Here is an 11,438-nt window from a genome sequence, read left to right as displayed (position 1 = left end):
TTTATACTAAACCTGAGGAAGAAGTCTTTACAAAGAAAAGACGTAGAGATGAAGATACAAAGAAGTATACAACTGTTAAAAAGGAGCCATTCCCTCCAAAAGCAAAAGATCCAGGAGGATTTTCCATTCCATGCACAATAGGGAAGAAAAGGATAAGAAAAGCTTTACTTGATTTAGGATCAAGTGTTAACTTGATACCTTATTCTTTACTTGAGCAGATCGGTGATGTTGATGTGAAACCTATAAAGGTTGACTTAGTAATTGTAGATGGATCATCAAAGAAACCCTATGGAATAGTAAAGGATATTATAGTTTGTGTAGGCAAACTATAGTTCTTGGCAGACTTTGTGGTGATGGAGATGGAGCCTGAAAAGATACCCATTATTCTCGGAAGACCGTTTATGAAAACGGCCAAAGCCATCATTGATGTGATTGAAGGTATAGTGGTGCTCCAAGACCGAGAAGAAAGGGTTGTTGTAGATGTCTTCAAAGAAGAGAGACAGATGCAGGAGGAAGAAGCTAGTCATAAAGCTGCATTTCAAGATGTACTCATGACTAGCCCTGAAGATGAAAAGCCCAAGGTTAAAGGTAAACACTGTTTGTTGTTTCAGGTACAGGAAGAAGAAAAGATTGGAAGAGAAAGAAAAGTTCCTAATGACTGGATGAAAGAACGACTCCAACTTGGTACACCTATGAGATTCAAAAACAAGTTGTGGGTTGTGAAAGGCTACAAAGAAAAGGAGATGATAGCGATAGAGTCTCCACATTCTAGAAGAGTCAAAACAGTACACTGGAAGCAGTTGAGGAGTTGGTGGGATAGAGACACCAATCATGAAGAAGGAACTTGAGCTTTATTGGGTCAAGCTAGTGACGTTAAAAGAGCGCTTGCTGGGAGGCAACCCAGTGATTTAAGAACTCTTTAATTTTTGGTTTGGTGATGTAATTTTGAACTTTTGGATATTTTTGTTTTTGTTATAAATTTGTTACAGGGTTTACATCTACTGATGGATGTTAGGCGGAACAGTATCTACTAAAGGATACTATGTTTGTATACACCTACTGATGGGTGTTGGTAAGAAAGATTTGCATCTACTGAAGGGTGTTGGAGGATTTTGGGTCAAGCTCGTGACGTTAAACAAGCGCTACCTGGGAGGCAACCTAGTTGATTGCTTTTATCTGTATTGTTTGTTTTGATTCTGTTTTAGTTACATAATAGGGTTGTGCATGAGTGATCTGAGAATTTTATTGCAGGGAGCCAGTGAGGGGTATGTTTAGGACGCATTTAGGTTAAGCTAAGGAGAAGGAGAGCACTTCCCGTAAGTGCCGCTGAGCGGTAGTGTCGCAGACTGGGCTTAGGTTGCCCCTTAGCGGAACCCGAGCCCATTAGGGTATTTTTATACCCTAAGCTGCGCATTGGTTTCTCTTTTTAGACTCTTCTCTGCACACACACTCCTACATACTTTTTCAAGGTTCTCTACAATTTTTTCGTCATCTCTCTTGAGAAAATTTCCCTTTCACTCACTTTATCACTAGTTTTCCATCTAAGTTTGGGGTTGGAAGAGAGCATCATAAGCTTGAAAGCATTCTCCATTCATCTAGCATCTCCACCCAAGTAAGTCAAGCATTTTTCATTCTAGGGTTCTTAAGTTTGAATTTGTTTGTTAAAGCATGAATTTTTAGGGGTTTTGATCTCTATGCATGATTTGATGATTTAATTGATGTTTGAACCGATTAAACTGAATGATTGTGATCTGGAAAACTGAAAAGTGCATGTGGGTGGAGTTAGGACAGGTTAAAAATGCATTTTTCAAAAATCTGCAGAGTCACCGCTCAGGGGTAAACTGCCGCTGAGCGGCACTCTGACAGACATGTTGTTTTTGCTGAGTTGTGTACTGGATTACTATGCTGGTGGCGCTGAGGGGTGATTTTGACCCTCAGCGGTGGTTTAGCTTCGAAATAAGGTGTTGTTTATGGTTTACTAATGATTAACAAAAGGTTTTGTGGTTTTGTAATCTGTGTTTGATGTAGGAATGGCATCCTCTTCAGGCAAAAGAATGAAGACCATGGCTTCCAAAAGAAAAGAAAAGGAACCAAAACAACCCCATTCTAGTAGGTTCTTATCTCGCAAACATGAGAAGCACTTTAAGGTGGTCCAAGATAGGAGATTCTTTATGGAGAGGAAGGTTGGAATGATCCCTAACTTTGCTCCTCAATTTGGAGAGAAATTGTTGGGAAATGATTGGGGGAAGCTAGCCATATATCCTACACCTGCCAATATAGCTGTGGTGAAAGAATTCTACGCCAATGCAAGGAAGATTGGTGATTATCCAGCTGAGAATTACCTAGGCTATGTCAGAGGCCATGCTATTAGGTATGATCCTGAGTCCATCAACAACTTCTTGAACACTGTGTGGGCTGGTGAGCAGTGCCAGTTTGCTCTATGTATGGAAGAAGGCACTGATTTTGATGATGTAGAGAGAGTTTTATGTATACCTGGAGGACATTTTCAAAGGAATAGAACTGGCTCTGTGGTAAACATTAGGAGGACTGATTTGACTTCTCTTGCAAAGTATTGGATGACATTTTCTCATGCCAACATTCAGCCATGTTCTCATGTGTCAGACATCACTCTTAGTAGGGCACTCCTCCTTTACTGTGCAATCAGGAACTTGAATGTCAATATTGGACAGGTAATAGCTGATGAGATAAGGATGTGTGCCAACACAACAAACAGCAAAGCACCCTTAGGACATCCTTCTTTGATTACACACCTCTGTAAGATAGCTGGGGTGGATACTTCTGCTCCACCATTTGAAAGGCCAAGGAAAGCAATTGATGAGGCCTATTATAGACAATACTGTGGAGGTGAGGAGGCAGCTCAGCCAGTTCCACCACGCCGTACTCGCAGAGAAAAAGGGCAAGCATAGAGTCAGGCATTTGCTGAGACACATGAAGCAGAACCTTTCCAGATGAGGGACATGTACATGTCTCTTATAGGTGCACAGTTACAGTCTATCCATAGAGGGCAGGTGGCCACTACTGAGATGATTGTTGGAATGTATGATACACCTCCAGCACACAGGTGGACTATGGAGGAGTTTCATAATGTGGTAGCCTGGCCAGAAGAGCAGGTACAAGGAGATAGAGTTGAAGCAGCTGAAGCTTCAGCTATGGAGATGGATGAAAAGATAATGCTGATAATGATGAGGATGATGCATTTGAGGATGCTGAAGATGAGGAAGAAGAGGACGATACAGATGACAGCTCAGATTGATGAGGAGCTGAGATAGCATTTCATGATGAATGTTATCATAACTAAAGCAGGACTGATGTTTTTGTTTGATTTTCTAAACTTATTTATTTGTGTTTTTAGAATAGGGTTTGATGTACTCAATTGGAAACTTTATCTGTTATGATGGTTTGCTTATGATTGTGATTGTTTGATAAGTAATGCTTGATGATGCTTTGATATGGATTGATGTTGAGATGTGCACATTACATGCTTATACAGGTGGTTCACAAGCTTTGTAACAAATGCAAGTTATTGTGATTGTGATATTAAGTAGGATGTGTATGTCAAATGTGAATGAGCTTATATGTGAGGTTTTGAGCTCCAGAGTTTTGTGATTGAGTGCTATTACTTTGAAAGGATGAATGACTTTGCCCAGGTTTTCTATGATTGAATTACTAGCTTGTTTGCATCATATGATCAAGGTCGTTTGTTGGTAGCCCTTATATTAGCCAATTTGCATGAAATAAGCCACTAAAAGAGAACACTATGTGTTCTATCATTTGAACCCTTAGCCTTGAACATAAATTTAAAACCCTTGTTGAAAGCTTTACCTTGAGTTAAGTAGAAAATATTTTGTGGTATTGACAAATGTTCAAGTTTGGGGTTGTTGGAAAATAGAAAGGGAATTTGAAAGCATTGAGCTAAGAGCTAAGAATTAAGTATGTGAAAAGAGAAAGAAAAAGAGAAAGAAAAGAAAAGAAAAAGCAAAGCTCAATGCAAAAGAAAGTTGCGGAAAAGTAAGAATGATTGTGTTTATATGATTCTCTTAACTCAAGGGTTTTGTGATCTAGAAAAACCAATTTTCTTGTTAGCCCAGCCACATTATAAGCCATTGAAAAGTCCTTGTGATGATGCATGATTGTGAATTTATTTGATTGTGGTTAAATGAAAGGAAAAGTCAATTCATGTGACATTGTGATAGTAGAGCGAATGAGTGATTACCTCTTATACACTTGTATTTGAGTGAAACACTTTACTTAGTGAGGAAAGATTCCATGAACACATGAACATCCATGCTTAGTTGATTGATCATTCATGAAAAATAGCATTTGTTGGATATTAAGTGACTTTGTGAACACTAAAGCATGTGTATGTCTTGATTGAAGTCTTTGTCATGAGCTTAATTGAAGTTTTTACTTATTTTGAAAGAGGATTTTTTAATGGAGTAAACCATTGTATTGATTGGTAGAAGATTGAGTTACATCTTGTTTGCTTGAGGACAAGCAAAGTTCTAAGTTTTGGGGTTGTGATAACAGTTGAAAAACTGTTATTTTCATGCTTAAAATTGATACTAAAAGCAACCTTTAACACTTAGAAACTAGCTTGGAATCATGGTTTTGTTCATATTTTTGGAAATAAGAGAGCTGGACAGGTTTATGCTTGATTTCAGTGTTTTATGCAGGTTTTAAGGTGAATTTAGTGAAAGAAGTGAAGAAGGATAGAGATGGAATCAGAAAATACATAAAAAAGTGCAAAAGGAGAAGTCGCAACTACCGCTTAGCGGCAGTTTACCGCTGAGCGGCACTCAGGAACTCACGTTGGATCCGCTGAGGGGTGAAAATGCCGCTGAGGGGAAGAATCAACTCACGCATTTACCGTTGAGCGGTAGTTTACCGCTGAGCGGCACACTTTTGGGCTTAGGCCCACTTTTCTGTAATTTTACGAATAGTATATAAGCTTTAGGTGTTCCTAGGGTTTGTATCTTTGGCTGGGAGGAAGCAGTAACACACTTTTCACCCCTTGGGGGTAGATTGGGAGATGGTGACGGCTCTCCTCTTCTCTTTCTAGGGTTTTTCTATCTTTCACTATTTCATTATTGTTCATCTAGTTTCACCATGAATATGGTGAACTAAACCTTGTATTGTTGTTGGGGAATCAATGTAGTCTTGTGAAACTCTCATATATGGAATTAATGTTTTAACATCTTATTTTAAGATACATGCTTTCTTTCATCATTAGTTAGGGTTTTTCCTCTTTGCTTAATGCTTGCATTGTTTAACTCATTCATTGCGATGATTATTGATTTTCTCGATATGGGAACGTACGGGGAGATCTAGATCTGGGGAACTTCTCCCAATAGCATATTGCCTAGGCATAGGAATATGAGGATTGGTTGCTGTTAAGCTTCTGCACTTCAGAATTAATTATTAGGGATGCTAGGAATTGTATGAACTCGTAATTAAGGATAGGCCTTCTTGACAAGGTAATTTAGAGAGTGGCATTAACATTGATGAAAAGATTGATGAATTCCTAAAATATATGAGAGTGGACAAGATGAAATTGATAACCCCAACAACATATTCATCCATATAATTCATTACGTGTTTGTTTTACTCTTTTTGCCATTGATCAAACTCATGCATACATGTTTAATTATTGTCTTTTGCATTAAAAACTTACAATCAATCGTTCACAAGTCTTAAATAATCAACAAATTAGATAACTAACTAGGCCGTGAGTCCTTTGGGAGAACGATACTTGGTCTTACCGAGTTTATTACTTGATACGATTCGGTCATACTTGTGGAGGGTTAAACAAGTTTGTGGCGCCGTTTTTCAGTGTTCATAAATTTGTCATCACCTATAAAGTCACGAAGTTCTAATACAAACTTTTGGAAGATTGTCAGTAAGGAAAATCTAATAAGATAAGCTTTTTCCATAAATTGGAATAACTTATAGACATTGCACTGAAACCATAAAAGTTTCTCTAATCAAAGTCTAGAAGAAAACTATCATCTGCGTTAAGCTTCTTCATTCCTGCAACATCAACCAAGCTTCATCTCAGGCTTTGTGAGAACTAATCTATATCAGTATCAGTTTACAAATTACAGTAAATCCACCACTAAGAAGTTATAATCATTATTGAAAAATCCACCCAATTATCAAACTTGCTAACTTGTAAAAATACAACCATGCTGGCCAGATTACTTGGTGTGGTGTGACGTGCCACAACGTCATTTTGGGATTGAAGCTGCGACGGCTGGTGCAGATCAAAGAAGGAGACACCGACATTGGTGATACCTCAATGGCTCCATATGCCACCTGCGGCGAATCTGGTTGGGGTGGACCGTGATGGTGCCTCTATCGTTCCTGATGAGCAGAGATTGAAAAAGAAGGAAGAAACCTTAATTCTTGGAAGAAAAGGAAGGGAAAGTCCGGTGGCTTCCCCGGCGGCAACAAACGTCGCCCGCGACAGCCTGAACTAGTGGAGGTGTGTTGGCGTTCATGTGTGACTACTGTTCTGAATTTGCATTGAAAAATATCTAACGTTGTAGAGAGAGAAAATTTCTAAGTTTCTAGCATGACCAAACATTAGCCACTTCACCTGATTTTTAACACCGTTTGCTTTTTAGGATAAAAAATTATGATTTCCTTAAAAAAAGAGATCAAAACGTACAAAATTTAAAATAGAGACGAAAAACAAAATTACTTAATAATGAACAAACTAAAAGTATATTTAATCCATTATTATATAATAATCTAGAATCGATTATCGAGCTAAGAAATTTAATATCAACCAATTTCTCACCTGATATTGTCACATGTCCTAAGGGCAAAGATGACATTTGCCTTTATCTGCGAGTTCACGGCAACCGGGCGTAAGAGTTTTTAGTAGGGAGAGGGATAAAAGACGACGAAGAGGTGTCCTTGGTCTCAAATTCCCACGACAACCGGTGAGTATCTTCCCGGCAATAACATCTATAAGAAATGGCTTCAACTTCAGTCACCACTTTCTCCATCTACTCCGAATCCCAATCAAAGTTCCGCAATTTCCTAGGCCACCCACTGATTCCTAACCGCAACAAACCCACATCAATTTCGGTTCCACCAGCCATGGTTCGCGCCACCCTTTTCTCGACATTCACTTCCTCTCAAACCCCTTGCACACCCTGCTCGAATTTTTCACCGGGAAGAGCTTTATTCAAGTTCGTCTCAGAAAAGGTGGCATTTTTCCTCATTGGGTCGTTTCTGGTGTCGGGGGCCTTCAGCAGGAGAGCTGCTTTTGCAGAAGCATCGCCTTCTGTGAGTTCTGATGTTGTGTTGGAGGAGAAGATGAAGCCGGAAGAAGAGAAAAATGAGGAAGATGAAAGCGATCAAGAGGAGGAAATGTGGGAGAAGGTTTTGGAGAAGGATCCGAAAAGTGTCGAGGCTCTCAAGGTGGTTTTGTATGGGAAAATTAAGAGAGGGAAGTCAAAGGAGGCTTTGAAGTTTGTGGAGGATTTAATTGCTGCGGAGCCGAAAGAGGTTGAGTGGAGGCTTTTGCTTGCACTTTGTTATGAGACAGTGGGGCAATTGAGTAAAGCTAAAAGATTGTTCAGGGAAATCTTGAAGAGAAGGCCTCTTCTACTCAGAGCATTGCATGTAATGTCTTTCGCTGTTTCTTTTTGCTGTTAGAATTTTGAAAGTGTACTGCAAAGTTTGAATTTTGGTTCTGGTCAGAAAGGTGAGTGGATAGAAAGGTAGGCTTTGGTTTGGTTATTTGTATGCTCTCAGTAAGGGATTGGCAATTTTGAAAATGTGGTTCATTTAACTGCCAAAAGCTTTAGAACATAAACTGAGAAGAGGATTTGTTTGGTCATAGATTTATATGAAGAATATTAGTGGCAGTTATGATGGCTTCTAGTCAATTGTTTAAATAACTACTATAAGTATACTGTAATGTAACACTGATTTGGAAAGTGTGGCTGCAAGGATTTGTTTTGGGATGGATTCAAATTAGAGGAGAGGTGAGTGTTGCATAAACTTAAATGACGATTTGTGGTCAAGGCTGATCCTAAGTAGCTCCAACTCTCCTACTAAACAGAGAGAAGGTGAACGGAAAATAAGAATATGTTTTTGGGTATGGTAAATTATGCATTATTCTTCTTAGAACAACCGCTAAAACAAAATCAGTTTTGGAGAACACGTAACTCCCCATTTTCATTACCTCCTTTCCTCATTTTCATAACAATTGACTGTTTGATTGGAGACCTACTAGCATATTCATTACTTATGTATTGGCATGGTTCCACAGCCTACCAAGTTCCTTTCAATTATTGTGTTTAACTGTATTATTTTCAGTTTCTTATTATGTTGCGTGCTGGTATTATTATTATTTGTACTATTTCTGTCAAAAATGTTAATTAGTCATTGTCCTGTAAACCTTGCTTCAACATCTTGTGTTTTCCTTGAAGTTCAGAGTTCTTGAAGAGAGCTTCCTGATATTATTTCTGTGCCATAAATAGTATTGAAGTGTTATTTTATTTTTTGTTGAATTTGGCCTTTTCCAATTTTGTTGTGAGCATTCTCTAGGCAGGATTTGATTAGGTTAGTTCCAAATTTATGCCAAGAGATATGTTGCATAGTTTAGATTTAGCTTTGAATGTAATACATTGGATTATTCTTTGCAACATTTTGTGGCTGCCTGCTATATCAAAACAAATATGGTTACGATATTCATATTTTGATCCCACATCATGTAATAAGATACCATGGCATTTTATTTGTTACGTTTTTCCATATATGAATGAGATGAGTGATACTATCATTTACAGGGTTTGGCTATGGCAATGCATAAAAACCATGAAGGTCCTGCTATATTTGAAATGCTAAATAAGGCTCAAGAGTTAGCTTCTCGTGAAAACAGAGTTACTGAGGAGAGAAACATAAGAATCTTAATTGCACAAATGCATGCTGTACAGGTGAACTGATGATCCATCAACTTAGGGTGGGATTCTTTCAAATTGGTCTATTACCAATCAAGTTTCCACTTTCTCTGCTTATCTGCTACCAATTCAGGTTAACCAAGCACAATATCTGTTAGAATTAATTTAACATGCGTAGCATTGTGTGCTTTGCAGGGTAATCTGGAGGAGGGCATAAAGAAATTGCAAGAATTGATTGACCAAAATCCTCGAGATTTTAGGCCTTATATTTGTCAGGTGAGTTTATCAGCTGGTTAATTATGAGTTGTGCATACAGTGGTACATTAGTTAATCTTTGAGAATCGTTCTGAACATATATGATAGTGCCAATGCTTTATAGACAAAATTGCTTTTTATCACAATATAGCCAAATTTTTGGTTCATTTGGTTTTATAACTTCAAAACTGGAAACATTTTATGAGCTGAAGCACTATTATCTGATAAATAAAAAATAAATGACTTGGGTCAGAGTTTTAGCTCTGCCAGCTGGACAAAAAAATCATTAACATGGTCTCAAAGTTGGCTCAGTCCAATCCTTTGATCTCAATCAGAACTTAGTGAACCAGGTAAGAAAAGAAAAAAGAAGGGTAAAATTTGAAACCAAGAACAAAATGCTGACTAAATGGAAATATTTGACATTTTCTATTAAGTTTTATCGTTCTGATTGTATGTAACAAAATTTCTAGGGTGTGAAGAGTAAGAAAACCTTGGTAGAATAGTTAAATTAAACAGTGAGGTATTTCTCCTATAGCTCGTGTTTTCGTCAAAAGAGGACTTAGTAGGACTCCTAAATTCTTATGCCTGTATCTTTAGAAAAATGGACTTAATCACCTGTGAATGATTTTACTTTAGAGTCCCCCCATCTTGTGACTTTTCTCCAGTATACTTCACAGAGTATGGCTTCTCCTTCTGTTTTTTCTGTGTTCAAGGAGCTGAAGATGCGCTAAGCTTCAAAATCTTGTTTCCTTTCAGTGTTCAAGGAGCAAACTTTTATTTCCATTTTCCATCCTGCACCTGTCTGGTTTTTTTAATATGTTTGTTATTTGTGTTAATGCAATTACTTTGCTAGTATACTTCTGGATGATAATTCACACTGAATGACTACTTTCTGTGGTCATAGAACCTAAAGGTAGAGACAGAAGTGATTATGGTTGATTGCTTTCATGAAATGGCTAAATTGATTTTGAACAAAACTGCAGGGAATAATATACAGTCTCATGGGTAAAACTGAAGAAGCTGCACAGCAGTTTGAAACATATCAAAGTCTTGTGCCTGAAGAATTTCCTCAGAGGGGATTTCTGGATGATGTTGCCATAGCAGCAAAAAAAACATCCTTTGAAAAGTTTAATAGAGAATTTAGAAATCAATTTTCTTATCGGAAATAGACTTGCTGTCTTGGGAACTATCATCGTTGCAATTCAGTAGCAGGCCCTTGAGAAAGCTAAAAGTTAGACTACTTTCATGATGTATAGCACAGTTTTGTTTTTGTTTTTGTTTTTTCTGAGCTATATTATATTACATGGTTTTGTTAGGATTTTCTTGTTTTACTTTCCTTAGATCATGTATTACAATCTTAAAATATGGTGCTCTATTTTAGCACAACCTTTTCGGCTCTCATGTGAATGTGTTAATTTTGTTGATGGTCCACACCTCTTTTCAAATGTTTTATCTTCATACAGTATCTGATAAAACTTTTCTCAATACACTTTAATGCAGTGAGATCTTGTATTATTATATTGTTATTTATAATTGTAACTGCTTAACATAAATAGCCAGGTGTTTTTATTTATTTTTTTAAATGTCAAAATTTGGTTATTAAATTTCTAAAATATTACAATCTAAAAATTAAATATAACAAACTCATTTTATGATTTCTATTTCCTTACTATATATGGAATGTTTATCGTTTGTATTAAGTATTATTATATTTATATTTTAATTTATCTAAAATAACAAAATTAGGCATATAGTTTGTAGTTTATATTATTACCTTTATTTTTTATTTTTTAATAAAATATAAGCCACACTTAGGATTTTTACACAAGTAATAATTATATTTCTATTCATAATATGATGCAATAATATATATATATATATATATATATATATATATATATATATATATATATATATATATATATATATATATATATATATATATATATATATATATTAAATGATAGCCTATTTAAAATACAAATCGGACAACACAAATTTCTCCGATAATGTGTTTAATAAGTTTGAACCAAGATTGATCTATTTGACCCCTATACTTCAAACCCATATCTTACCTTTTCTAAATCTCCTTGTTTTAGTATAAAGAAAAATACTTCTTCGATCAATATTAATTTTATTCTATTATATTGGAAGAAAAGCCACCTTTAATATCTTTCCACATGAAAGTTGTGGTACAAAACAGGTTTAGTGAATTATGTCGTTTCATAATTTATTTGTTTTTTCCTC

The 11,438-nt window shown here is 36.5% G+C and overlaps 1 protein-coding gene across 1 annotated transcript; it reads left to right on the top strand.

The window, feature by feature from the left end:
* Positions 1–6,857: 6,857 nt before the first annotated feature.
* Positions 6,858–10,592, top strand: LOC108330320 (protein SLOW GREEN 1, chloroplastic). Its single transcript, XM_052876890.1, has 4 exons — positions 6,858–7,653; positions 8,826–8,972; positions 9,132–9,212; positions 10,175–10,592. Exons 1-4 carry the CDS (start codon positions 7,000–7,002, stop codon positions 10,358–10,360), a joined length of 1,068 nt encoding a protein of 355 aa, XP_052732850.1. The 5' UTR covers positions 6,858–6,999; the 3' UTR covers positions 10,361–10,592.
* The last annotated feature ends 846 nt before the right edge of the window (positions 10,593–11,438 follow it).

This window comes from Vigna angularis, chromosome 4, assembly GCF_016808095.1.
Source record: "Vigna angularis cultivar LongXiaoDou No.4 chromosome 4, ASM1680809v1, whole genome shotgun sequence".
Taxonomy (NCBI): Eukaryota; Viridiplantae; Streptophyta; class Magnoliopsida; order Fabales; family Fabaceae; genus Vigna; species Vigna angularis.
The sequence above is the reverse complement of the archived record's forward strand: the minus strand, read 5'-3'. Positions and strand labels throughout refer to the sequence as shown.

What these genes read in the sequence shown, in the direction of transcription:
- LOC108330320 (XM_052876890.1), top strand. Translation starts at nt 7,000, where the DNA reads ATGGCTTCAACTTCAGTCACCACTTTCTCCATCTACTCCGAATCCCAA. An exon ending in CACAAATGCATGCTGTACAG is followed by an intron (nt 8,973 to 9,131) that starts GTGAACTGATGA and finishes TGTGCTTTGCAG; the next exon opens with GGTAATCTGGAGGAGGGCAT. An exon ending in TTAGGCCTTATATTTGTCAG is followed by an intron (nt 9,213 to 10,174) that starts GTGAGTTTATCA and finishes ACAAAACTGCAG; the next exon opens with GGAATAATATACAGTCTCAT.